Source organism: Adiantum capillus-veneris, chromosome 7 (assembly GCF_014529385.1).
Source record: "Adiantum capillus-veneris isolate H3 chromosome 7, ASM1452938v2, whole genome shotgun sequence".
Taxonomy (NCBI): Eukaryota; Viridiplantae; Streptophyta; class Polypodiopsida; order Polypodiales; family Pteridaceae; genus Adiantum; species Adiantum capillus-veneris.
Genome location: NC_140937.1, coordinates 39,957,319 through 39,970,952, shown reverse-complemented (window position 1 = coordinate 39,970,952; position 13,634 = coordinate 39,957,319). Strand labels below are relative to the sequence as shown.

At 43.4% G+C, this 13,634-nt stretch overlaps 1 protein-coding gene across 1 annotated transcript in view; it reads left to right on the top strand.

Annotated features, from left to right (window-relative positions):
- The first annotated feature begins 4,116 nt into the window (after positions 1–4,116).
- LOC147453719 (P-loop containing nucleoside triphosphate hydrolases superfamily protein) overlaps positions 4,117–13,634 on the top strand; it is a 95,918-nt gene continuing 86,400 nt past the window's right edge. The window contains exons 1-3 of the mRNA XM_086515825.1: positions 4,117–4,273; positions 12,667–12,934; positions 13,025–13,206. Of these exons, the coding sequence (XP_086371951.1) occupies positions 4,264–4,273; positions 12,667–12,934; positions 13,025–13,206 (460 nt within the window). The 5' untranslated portion in view covers positions 4,117–4,263. The remainder of the gene's footprint in view (positions 4,274–12,666; positions 12,935–13,024; positions 13,207–13,634) is intronic.

Sequence of the window (13,634 nt, the reverse complement as noted above, 5' to 3'; positions counted from 1 at the left end):
TCGTACTCTAGTACGTTAGGACAAAGCTCACACCTTACAATCCTCCCCTTGAGGTTTGGACTAGGAAGACACTAAAGAAACTGACATCTCTAGCACACTCCAATCCAGGATAAAAAAGAACATCTCCAATCCAGGAGACCATCCCCGATCCTGGAGACAAACTATCTCTAATCCAAGAGACACTCAACACCTCCCCTCAAATAGATGTATAGAACTGAGACCAAGCTAGTCCAAGCTATCTCCAAACAAATACAGCTGAAGGGGAAATGCAAAACAAAAAATCTAGAAAATGTCGTCGTAGACTAGAAGGCTATTGCCACCTTCTTCTTCATCTTCATCTTTGTCTTCTTCTGCCAAATACACTTTGGGCCTTGGATTTCTGCTAGTGCTACCTCTGTCCCTTTTGAAACACTTGGAAGAAAGGTGACCCTTCTTCTTGCAAATGTTGCAAGCCTTCGATGCTAAACTGTCCTTTGCTATGTGCCCTTCTTTGCCACACTTGAAACAAGTTTTGTAACTAGAGCTAATTGCAAAAGCTCCTCCCCCTGAAGTAGCATTCCTCCCTTGCTTCTTCTCCTCGGACATTAAAGAGTTGATGACATCTTGAAAATCTAGTTGTGTGGTCATGCTTTTGAGGCGATTGACCAAGCTTGGAATATCTTCGTTATGTTCCATTTGTAATTTGTATAGATCTTTCTTTAAGCTCACTTTGCTCTTCTTTTTCCTAGCTCCAAAGTTTTTTTTCTAGTGCTTCCAATGTAGCTGATGAGGTATCACAATCATTAGTAAAGTGTACATAATTGTCATGTAGTGGAGTGATTATGATTCCTAATGCCTGCTCATCCTTAGCTTGATTTTGTACGCTTATTGCTCGTGTCTGTATGTATGCTCCATCAATGACAGATTAGATATAGTTGGCTTGACGATTCCCCATAGCCCCTTTTTCATTAAGTAACCTTTTAACTTGGTCTGCCAAGTGTGAAAGCCCTCCCTGTTAAATTTCCTAAGCCCTTTCTCTTCCATTGCTAATAGAGGGGTCTTAGCTTAGGAGACTCCCTCGCGAGTGTCCACCTCTTTACACGAGCACAAATACCCCTTAGGAGATGATGTAAATTTATTTGCAAGTTATTATGCTTGGCTGCAATATTTGGAATTTTTAATTGAGAGAGAGAGAGAGAGAGAGAGAGAGAGAGAGAGAGAGAGAGAGAGAGAGAGAGAGAGAATTCCCTTTCGTGAAGCTCCTCTTCATCGGAGTGAATCTCCTCTTCACAAAGAGGTATTGCCCTTTGCTTTGATTGGTGATGCTTTGCCTTGGAGTGCGAACCTTCGACCCTTTGCTTGGACCTTTGATAGCCTTTGAAAACTTGCTAAAGTCCCTTTTGAAGCTTTTGAAAGCTTTTGAACAAATTTTGGAGAAGGCCTTTTGAATGCCTGCTTAAATTCCTCGAGAGAATGGGCAAAAGGGCATGGAAATGCTCCCCTTGTGAGGGCTTGGCTCTTGGGGTGCTTGGGGTTTCAAATCGGCACGGTGCGGGAAGGGGGCCCCCGTAGGAGCGGACCTGGAAAAAACCTTAAAAACAGTTGAGCGCCTTGGGGGAGGATGGTCGGACGTAGCGCCTTGGGGGAGTCAAGCAGTGTGGTGATGGTTGGACGGGTAAATTGCGTAGGCAAACGGAGACGTCGGTCGGAGGGTAAGAGGCGCAAGCGGTTGGTTCCAGTTTGGTGGCAAGCGTCCGATCGGTTGGTTCCAATTCGGTGGCAGGCGTCTGATCGGACCTGAAGTATAGTTGTAGCGCACTTTACCATTGGACTTCAAGTCTGCCTTGGCTCTTGGGCGCCCAAGTGGCCAAGTGCCTTCCGAAAAAGGGGTCAAACCCTCTGAAAATAAGCCGTTCCCACCACGTGGGGCTTCACAAGCTAAGAAAAAAAAGGGTAATAGTATGACAATAAGGTGATGAGCATTTAATGCAAAAGAAAATCCACCCCTACACACACAAAATTGGGCTTGTGCTGCAGCAGTTCCAGAGAGTGAGGGTGTGCAAGAGGGAAAAATTAATCAAGCTCTAGAATAGGCAAATGAAGTGCGATTTTAGCATGGGTAGGCTTGACGGGAAGCTCTCAATTGGGGCCACACACACACACACCAATTGCAAATGCCAATTTTGCTAAAATGAGGAGCAGCTATTGAATGAAAATACAAGTTTCGAATGGAAAATTAATGAACTCTAATGCTAATTAGACTTTGAATTAGCTAGTGAGTAGTGGCCCAAAAGTCTTTAACTCAAGAACATGCTCATGCTAGCCAATGGTATACTAATTAGGCATGAGATATGCAATAAGAGAGTAAACCTAATAGATCTAGCTAATGATGATTAAGGAATGCTAATCATACTAACACACAAATACATAATAATGAACATAGCTAGCATACCCATGCTGTGATACCACTTGATGAGACTGGGATCGTGCTAGCTAGGGTGGATAAAAGAGAAACATCGTGCACACAAGTGAGTCTGTGTTGGTTAGATTATCACTCAAGCGAATTTGGTTCCAAGATCAATTAACTGGGACTCATAAACATGATCTTGAGTATTTGCTAAGCCATCACAAGCTCACCATAAACAAGGGAGATGTGATGCAAAATAGACTTGATTTATCAATTCATGAAATGAGCTTTAAGTAGCTCTACAACCTTGCACTACTGCATGTGGGATAAATCCACCTTTCCTCTCCTTGACTCATACTCTAGTACTCTAGGACAAAGCTCACACCTTACAATCCGAGAAAACGGCCTTCATGCTCACCACAACGTGCATAAACCTAACGAAAATAAGGTGAGGAATCACGATATGGCCTGGTGAAGGTAAGGGGGGACAAGATTTATTGGGAGTAGGTCTTAATTGGTGCTGTAATTGTAATGTTTTGGTATAATATTTTATTGCCCATATACACACATAATTACAAACTAGCGGTTCCAAACCGACCTATTGGTCGGTCTGGCCCTCATCATTGCCTTTGATAACGTATTGTGGATATGGGAAATGCACTTTCCTTTTGTCCTTAGTCCCCCACACACAAATGCACACATGTCAAATGGTCAACATATAGTGAGATTAAAATTTGTGTAAATGTAGAAAGGAAAGGGGAGTTTTTTATGACCTTCAAAATGCAAAAAGTAGAGTCACCCTTAAGCAGACACTTGGATGCCTTGAGGTCTTACCAATTTTCCCAAGTTCCATAAAAAAGTAGAGATGCCCTATTTGTTACGACGGACCCACTTAAACAACAAAGTGAAAAGATCACATTGGCATTTTAAAATAGAATAAAATAAAACAAGCAAAATAAAAACAACAAAATAAAGAGATCCCATTATAAACTAAAATTGTTAGTTTAATAAGCATAAAGAATAATAAAATAATCTCTTTTAAGAGGTTCTTAAATAAAAAGATTCTTTCACAATTTAGATATTGAGATATCTCACATCATGGGATCAAAATTCTATGAATGCTCTCCTTAATGTCTTGTTCTTAAGGAGTTTTTTAGCAAGCCAATAATAATACCTTCATAAGAAAAGATAGGTTTAATAAACATAACAAATAAGAAAATAATTTCAAAAAAAGTAGTTTTAGGAGGTCCTAAAATGAAAATATTGCAATATTTTACATCATAGGATCAAATTTCTACAAATGCATATCCAATGCTTTGTTTAAGGCTTTTTTTAGCAATCCAAGTAAACAAAGACAAAAAGAAAGAAGAAGTCAAGAGATCTTTAAATGAAGGACCAAATCACAATGACATTCACAATAAAAAAAAAATATATAATCTTTACAAAACTTTTCTTTTCAATCAAAGAGGACACGTGTCTACCATTGCCAAGCTATGATCAACGACCGAAAAATTGCTCCATTTCTCCACTACCCCCCTATGGCCTTCTTCATGCCAAAAAAAGAAGCTTAAGGCTCCTTTCGTTTGCCATGCGGCTTGCCCACCTCTTGTTGTTAGCTCGTCGCCTCCCCTGCTTTCGACGATGCGTGGCTTGCTGCGGCCAGCTTTGCGTGCAGTGCCCCGCCCCCCCCCCCCCCCCCCCCCCCCCCCTTCTCTCTCTTCCTTGAGCATTTCATTTCCTTGTTGATTCCTGCTAAAATGCGAAATCGTAGGCACATGCTTAGATGCCAAACGTATATTTGGCCCCCCTATACAAAATTGTAAACGAGCTTAGTGTCAACGTCTTCGCCTTCGACTCGGCCAGTTGAGTGCGCGGAGATGGGAGGAGGTATGTGTTTCTTCGCGCTCGTCGTTTTCTCTGAGATCTCTGTGTATCTGCTTAGCTGCTATAGAAGCTTTCAATTCGACAGTCTATTCGGTATAGTGTTGGCGTTGAAGCTTCCTCCAAAGCTGTCCCAAGCGAATCCAGAATAGTGGAAGGGGATTCAAAAACTACATAGGTTCAGGGTTTACCATTACGTTTCTCAATTGTCTCCCAACCTCCTGGCCTTGGCTACAACTGGGAGCCTCATGTTTCCATGAAGGAGCGCAATCTCGAAGTTGAATTAATGAGAAGACAATGGTACGCTCCTATAGAGTTTATAGAGTTGGATAGGTTGACCCGAAGGTTCCATGAATTTAAGCGCCTCTTTCTCAAAAACGGTTGAACGAGAGTTAGGAGCCATACCATTTGAGATGGTTTCCATATACAATAGTTACTTTGTACCCATCAGAAAAATAGAGATTCCATATGGATGTTGCATGGTAATATCTCCATAAAATACTTGTTAGATGTCTTTGCTAACAAGGACAATCATATCAAATAGGCCCAAGGACATTCTTAGGAGCCAAAAAACGTTGAAATCAACACATTGCTAAGGGTATATGTGATAGACAGTTGTGGTTGCTACCATATTATGATTGTGATGTGCGTGCAGTGTCACCATGAAACGCATCGACGCTGAAACGTTTCACCCTTGAAATGTGGTGTTTCAAGATGAAATGTTTCAGTCTAATTTGGAGCAGAGTGAAACATGGACTGAAACATGCATAAATTTTGAAAAGCCCTAAAACCTAAAACTATTTGTTAGTGAAATGGCATGTGTTTCACTTGATGAGCGAAACGTTTCAAGGCTTGAAATGTTTCACCTGTTCGGACCCATTGAAATGTGTTTCATGGTGACCATGTGTGTGTGAATACACTTAGAACTATTGGTCCAAGTTGGTTTTGTGTAGTTTTTCCTCTACACGGGCAACTTTTGCATCAGGTGCAATCACTACCCATGGCGGACAACAATGATGTTTTTTGCATGTTGTCTTCTGAGGAAAAAATGGAATGTGGACAACTACCACAATGGATAACATGTTAGAGCTGGATGTGGGTGAGTTGGGGCTTGGCCGATGCTCACATGACAGAGAGCAGATGGAGTATGGGAGATACCTCACGGAGATGACGACTGCACATGGGTTAGCCATACTTAATGGCTTACAACGATTTCCTGGAGCAGCCGGTTTCACATGCTTTCCACACAGACACGGGGCCAGTACAGTGGTGGACTATGTTATGGCACAACCGAGCTTTATTCCTTGTATTCAGGATTCATAGTGGGAGCCAAACCAGTGGGCGTAGCAGTGGATCATGCACTTTTGACATTTTCTGTTTCATTTCAGTATAGTACAGCCCAGACATCAGGAGGTAGGTCACATACCCGTTATACATTTACACCAGAGACTGACTCAGTTTATACAGAGATCTATAGCCGTCTATGCACAGCTCGTCCTGGACTCGTTGCCTCTCAGCGAAGGAGTGCATGTAACAAACTGCTGACATGTCAAAGCCTAAAGAATGGAGCCAACTTACAGATGTGGCCGAGGGGCCTAAACTGTCACAAAGTGATGACGTGGCTGTCCGAGAGCAAAAACCCTAACCCTAATTTCTGTCAAAAACCCTAACTGTTGAAACCCTAATTCTAGAAAATCCTAACCCTAAAACTTGCAAACCCTAATTTTGGAAACCCTAACCCTAAAACGTGCAAACCCTAATTCTGTTGCCAGAAACCCTAAAACTGCAAAAACCCTAACCCTAATCCTAACCCTAAGGGCAGTAGGGAGATTTCCGTGTTTTGCGCTGGTGGTTGATGATGTGGTAGGTTGTACGGATTTCCGTGATTTACGCTGGCAGCTTTTTGGCTTTGCTTTTGAACCAGATGCTTTTGAGTTTGAAGGCTTTTCACTGAAATTGCTTTTTAGGCCAAGGGCCTTTAAATATGAGGTTAGGGCTCATTCTCTGGCATGCTTTTTGGCGAAGGTGCAGAGTCTCGAGTACCGGCTTGTACAGTGTTGATGCATTATAAAGAAATACCGAAAGGGGTGCCAAGGTTTGGGGCCAATACTCTCTGGGGTGGAATTCCGCCACTCCGTGTCGCGTGTTGTCTTTCTCTCTCTCTCTCTCTCTTTCAATTCAATTGTTAATGAATTGCTAAAAGTCTGTTCAATCTGTTCTTTTTTTTCTATTGGCACGTGGTGCCCGTCTTGTGACAGTGGTGTCAGAGCAACATGCGTGTGCTTTTCTGAAAGCATACCGGTCCTACAAAAGAGCAAACAGAGCTATTGATGGAATTTTATTTGAGGTATCTTCGCCCTCCAACCCGGACTTATTAGCCACTCCCACCCTTACTTCATCGCGCATCGGGCGCGCTCCCGTCTTCACCGCTCATGTCTTACATGGCATAAGCCATTAAGATCACTTGCAAAAGAAGAATCCCCGATTTGTTTCAAGTCATTGTTTTTCTCAGAAGCAGTGCCATGCAGATGTTGATGTCTACAGCTACCAAGTAGCACACTCCAAGGACTTGGTAAGCTTTCAAGAAAAATTTTGTTCGAAGTTATATGGTTTTTGACAAAATTTCTTGACATCTCTCAGTAGATGTCTCTTCACGAGCTGATGACCTTGGAGGTCCGATGTGACTGATATATCTTGGGACTACCATCGCCACCAATGAAAACATTGTTTGTCCAAGAGCTGATGGACCATGCTGTGCTCGGCCACGACCCTATGGAAGAAATCTAACCCTAATTTTTGATGCAGGTTTCAGGATGGAAAGTCAGTCGACTTTTCGAGCTTGACTGATGTCGAGATTGCTTTTTAAGTTTGAGTTCTGTTTGATCTTGTTTGGTGATCCTGTTTGGAATTTGTTTGAAATGGATGGTGTCTGTTTTGAACCTGTTTTGGTGCCGATTTGAATTGTTTGACTCTGGTTTGAAATTGGTTTCAATGATTGGTGATTTTACTCCCGGGTGGAGAAGTGAGAAATTATGTTTGAGAATGCTTGTTCATACTCATGGCCCGGACCCTTGTGGTTATTTACGGGGGAGTATTGTTGTTGTGACTCCCGGTTCGGACCTGGATGGTTATGCGGGAGGAGTATTAAGAAGTTTGAGCAGTGGTTACTCTCAACACCTCCAAACGACGCAGGCTGCGGTCTGGGGGCGTTTGGTTGTAAAAGGCCTCTATATCTCCCAGCCCGGACCTTTTTAGGTTATGCGGGAGGAGTGATGAGGGAGTCGTTAAATATCTCCCGGCTCGGACCTTGTTAGGTTATGCGGGAGGAGTGTTCATCGGCGGCTTTATGTTTCTATGTCTTGTAACATGCATATGTAAGCATTTGTGTTGCATTGTGATGTGTCAACTACTGAATATTCCTAATTGGATGAGATTGCCTGGGTATGTAATTTTAGTGCATCAAGACACCCGTGGAAGATCAGTATGGTCTGGGTGTGATGGCTAATTTTACTATGCCGAAATATCAAGAGTTCCGATCTGGACGAAAGGAGAAGCTAACTCCTTGATCAAAAGAGCAGAAAGGAGAAGCTAACTCCTTGATCAAAAGAGCAAACTGATTGTCCCTCGGAACGACCCTCGGAAATTTTTGAGCTAACTTGAGTTGTTTTGCAGATATGCTGTAACCACGGACGATTACTCTCTTTCAGGAAGGGGAGATGTAACAAACTGCTGACGTGTCAAAGCCTAAAGAATGGAGCCAACTTATAGATGTGAGGGGCCTAAACTGTCACAAAGTGATGACGTGGCTACCCGAGAGCAGAAACCCTAACCCTAATTTTTGCCAGAAACACTAACTGCTGAAACCCTAATTCTAGAAAACCCTAACCCTAAAACCTGCAAACCCTAATTTTGGAAACCCTAACCCTAAAACCTACAAACCCTAATTCTGTTGCCAAAAGCCCTAAAACTGCAAAAACCCTAACCCTAACCCTAAGGGCAGTAGGGAGATTTCCGCGTTTTGCGTTGGTGGTTGATGACATGGCAGGTTGTACGGATTTCCGTGATTTACGCTGGCAGCTTTTTGGCTTTGCTTTTGAACTAGATGCTTTTGAGTTTGAAGGCTTTTCATTGAAATTGCTTTTTAGGCCAAGGGCCTTTAATTATGAGGTTAGGGCTCATTCTCTGGCATGCTTCCTGGTGAAGGTGCAGAGTCTCGAGTACCGGCTTGTAATGTGTTGATGCATTATAAAGAAATACCGAAAGGGCGCCAAGGTTTGGGGCCAATACTCTCTGGGGTGGAATTCCGCCACTCCGTGTCGCGTGTCGTCTCTCTCTCTTTCAGTTCAGTTGTTAATGAAGTGCTAAAAGTCTGTTCAGTCTGTTCTTGTTTTTCTATTGGCACGTGGTGCCCATCTTGTGACAGTGCACCCACTTTACTGATTGAGACACTACATGGTGCAACATCAGAGGCATACCCACACACTCAGCCGGGTTGGAGGCGATATTCTAGGAGCATGCCTCAGAATAGTTGGTATGATGAGGAGTGCAGAGAGATGAGAGCCCAACTTCAGAGGGATCTTCTTTTAGGAGTCATCACTTACAGACAATTTTGGATTGCTTCCCGACGCCTTGTGCGAGGGAAGAAACGAGCTTACTTGGCCCAGATGGAGCGAGACTTGTATTAGCTGTTCTTGAGTAGAGACTAAGGAGAGCTCCCCCAATGATTACTTCTCCTGATGTGTGGGCCCAGCATGCCTCATCGTTATATACGGTTCCTGGAGAGGATCCCCTTCCAGATCCTACAAAGCCATGCCCACCTGCCAGCACCTTCTTTACTACTGAGATGGTAAAGAGAGCCATTGATAGGATGAGGACCAGCAGGGCATATGATCATGATGGTCTAGTAGCAGAGCACTTTACACATGCTAGAGATATGCTGGTAGAGGTTCTTGTAGTGTTGTTCAATCGTACTATGTGTGAGGGGTTACCTGAGACTTGGAGGTTGTCTAGTATTGTGCCTATCTTCAAAGCAGGTGATCCTATAGAGCTTGGGAATTACCGCACTATTATGTTTGGGCACACATTGGCACGGTTGTATGCATCCATTCTTGAGCAGCAGTTGAGTAATTGGGCAGAGGGTGAGGGTGTACGAGCAAAGGGCCAAGCCGGTTTCAAGAGGGGTTTCTCCACTCTTGATCATATTCTGACACTCAAAGCCATCATTGAGGAGGGCAGGTCACATGGGAGACGGATTTATTGTGCTTTGTGGATTTCCGCAAAGCATTTGACATGGTACCGAGAGCTCGATTGATGCACATATTGCAGGAGATCGGGGTGCCCATAGTGTTGATTTGGGGGATTATGGCTCTCTACAGATCAGTGATGGGACATGTACGCACTCCGGAGGGGATATCTCATTTAGTTCACTCCACCATTGGGGTGAAACAGGGTTGCCCATTGTCTCCTACTCTATTTGGTATGTATGTTGATGAGGTGTCTGATTACATTGACAGAGAGGGTGGTAGAGGTGCCCAGCTGGCAGGGACGTGGATCCCATTGTTGTTATATGCTGATGATATTGTGTGGATCTCTGACTCACCAGAGGGTATGCAGCGACAATTGGATGCATTACACAAATTTGCAGAGGATAGTGGATTGTCTGTAAATCTTGGTAAAACCAAGGTTATGGTGTTTAACACCACACCATAGTGGATCAGGAGATCAGCACCGACTTTCACATATGGTCAGAGATTGTAGAGTATACAGATGCATACACTTACCTTGGGGTTGTCTTTACTGGGCCGAGTTTTTTTTTGGGGAGAGCAGCAGAGACTAGACTGACTAGAGCTTTTGCAGCCTTGGGAGTCTTGGAGAGGATGTGTTCGCAGGTTCAGTTCCAGGAACCTCGGACAAAGTTATGGCTCTTTGATACCTTAGTAGCCTCAACTATGTTGTATGGGGTGCAGACATGGGGACCTTCTGTAGGTCAGGATGGTTGGAGACGTATGGAGAGGCCCTTGGTATCTATGATCTCTCGACTGATCAGAGCCAAGGCCTCCGTACCCCACGCTATCATTCGAGCAGAGCTAGCTACCCCTCCTATGGAGATTGAGGTGCTTACCAGATCAGTCTCCTTTGTGCACAGCTTGTGGGATACTAGTAGAGACAAAATATGCTAGATTGGCCCTTGAGTCTTCCAGATAATTAGCTCTTCAGGGGGACACTTCATGCTGATATGCACAGATGACATCATGGTTTCAGATGCATGGCTTCACCATGGACAAGCTGCCCCCTTTCCAATACTCTCTTCAGACACCCTCGATGTCTCTTACACGTGTGGAGATTACTAGACTCATTCGTCAGGACCTGATCCAACTGGATACTAGGAGGACATGGATAGAGCCGCCACAGGAGTTGGGCACGAAGATGGCTTTCTATAGAGAGCATCTTCTCCACCTCAAAGGAGATGGGTTTGTAATTCGACCCAGCTACATGGACACACATATGTCTCATGGTTTGCGGTGTGCCATTGGTCAGATACACACATCCTCACATCAGCCGGAGATTGAGACTGATAGATTTAGAGGGATACCAACAGACAGCTGGATATGCCGCTTATGCCAGTTAGAGCCAGAGCCAGAGTTACATTACAGATGTCATTGCACAGTGTACTATGAGATACGGGGCCGTTTCCATTGCTTATTCAGAGAGGGTTTCGGTCCTTTCTCTAGGGTCATGAGTTATGAGGATCAGAGATGTCTTGGGCTATATCTACTTGAGTTACACAGATATAGAGACACCTTACTAGGGAGAGATAGAGAGAGCCAGTCCCAGAGACAGATTACAGATTTCTTTTCACTAGATATGGGATAGCAAGAGGAGCAGTCATCATTGTAGAGCTCATCCCACACTCATTCGACCACTATCGGCACTCTGATCGACCGAGCACTAGAGCTACGGAGATCTAGATGGCCACTATTGAGGAGAGGGGCTACACAACATCGACGGAGACTACAACAGAGGATTCGAGCCATACTCTCTTGATATCCAGAGTGCAAATGAGGATGGATTCTAGTAGTAGTATCTAGTTCTTTTGTACCCAGACATGGTATTAGATTCACCATTTTGTAGCAGATTGGTCTCATAGGTCATTTTGGCCTTTTGAAGACGTTAATATAACATTTCGTTTCATTTCATTTCATCTCTCTCTCTCTCTCTCTCTCTCTCTCTCTCTCTCTCTCTCGCGTTACCCTTCCCCTCGGGGTTGACAGCCTACTTGCAAGTTTGCACTTGCAGATTGCTATGCGTGTCCATTCGATGGGTGGTACGCGATAGGAGATTTGTTGCGATAGATCCGAGATCCATTGGCTGCCTGGTCCCGAGAGGAGGTTTTCTCACGGTTATAGACGAGATCATCACCCAATTCACCCTTTTCCGCTGCACCTTTTGACATTTTCTTCACACATGGACAAGATCATCGGTTCTTTTCAATTGGGGGACCATACCCATATCACATGGCATTATGCACCTCCACAATGGATCATTTCACACTCATCGTACTGGCCACCTTGATGTTTACATAGCCCTCGCATTGTTGTTACTTGCTCTAGGGGATAGGCCATTGAGCATCTTCAAAGGTCTCTTTTGTACACAGAAAACAGCCCCTTTTCTCGCCAAAAGAAAGGAAGAAAAAAAATGAGGTGCTTGTGTTTGTGTGTTGCTTTTTACTACAATGCCCAACACCCTTAGTGACACCCGTGTTTGGGGGGGGGGGGTGTTCAGGTTGATAATCCTCTGCTGTGAAGGGTTAATGACGGGAGGTTCCAAATATTATCATTGAGAGTCCCATGAACGGATTTTAGATGAATTCAAGAGCACATGCCACCTCGAGTAGTGCCTCCATAAGCAAGAAATTGCCAAGCTGGTGGCAGTAATCAAAACACCCGACACTTATACAGTAGCAATGTGGTGGTTCATTTCTTTTCTTTAATGAGTTATTCTTAATAACGTCGCATACAATAAAATTTTCTTGCGCTATTTTGCTCTTCTCTTTTGTTTACCTTATTTGAAGTTTCTATGGCTTTCTTTTTACAGCTCCCTTTTCTTCAATGGAAGATAAAGTCTCATTATGGCCAAGTCTGGCCCTTCATGTTTAGAGTCACGAGAAAAATTCAGTACACAGACGTTCGTATTGCATGTCTCTCAATTGTCTGTTATGTCCTGTTTCAGCCCTTCGTATAGTTCGTAAGTTCAAATTTTAGAATTGATGCATATAAACCTGCATCAACTTCTTTTCATGTCATATTTTAAGGTTCTGCAACATGTCCCGCGTGAAGAATTTTGGCAACATGTTCTTTCATATTTTTGCTATTATATATGATAAGCAGTGTTCTTTTCAGATCGGAGCCAGCTGGCCAATAAAGATGATTCCTCAGGAAGTTTGTTCTTGTGTGAAGCAAGTTCTGGGACCGTTGTCCGGGCAGATTGCTGGAAGTCTGTTGATACGGGAATGCCTGAAAGTAGTGTATCTCAAGAATTGACTGATAAAATTCTGGCTTTTGAGAGCATGGAAAAGGAAGGGCTTATTGAGCGAATTCAGTTGCAAACTAAAGCTTTACAGGAAAACAGTGAGCAAAATCTTGAAGACGTCAGAGAAATAATAAAGGGGTGATTAAATTGGTTCCTTTTTAGTGTATGAAACCTGGTGTTTATTGACAAGGTGCACAAGGTGCTCACAATTTTTTTGGTGGTTCACAGGTATAGACCAGGAGATGGTATTCGTTCAGTGGGGGGCATATGTCGCTCAGGATTTGCCATTCCTGAAGCTACAACTTTGTTGGTTGTTGGGTTTGCAGGTGCTGGAAAGAGCTGTCTTATCAACAATATGATTCGGGTTGTGGATAATGTGACTGATGGCTTTGACAGAGCTCAAACTTATGGTGTGTACAAGCATCTGCTTTTCTTATTTATGCCTATAAATCCTTTGCCTATGGATTCATGTAGGTTTTATGCCTATGTATCTGTTCTGTTTGGAGGTTTCTTGACGACCATAGTCTACTCATAGCTTTTTATTTATTCATTTGAAACAAGAGTTTGATTGACACGCTTCTCAAGGAAATCCTAGGTATGTCTCCTCAAATCTTAGTTGTTTGGTGATGGAAGAGACAACCTTTATTATTCTTGTAATGCTTATTATTCGGTCTTTATTGGTGGCTGTTTTGGAGACTCCTATTGTGCTTGAGAAAGGACGAGGATTGGTTACATTCTTAGATTCCTTCTTGCACAGCAGGGGCAATCCTTTAAAGGTTGACCTTTCATCCCTGCAAAAAGGTGTTTGTAACACAATGGTTGTAGGATGCTGTAATGG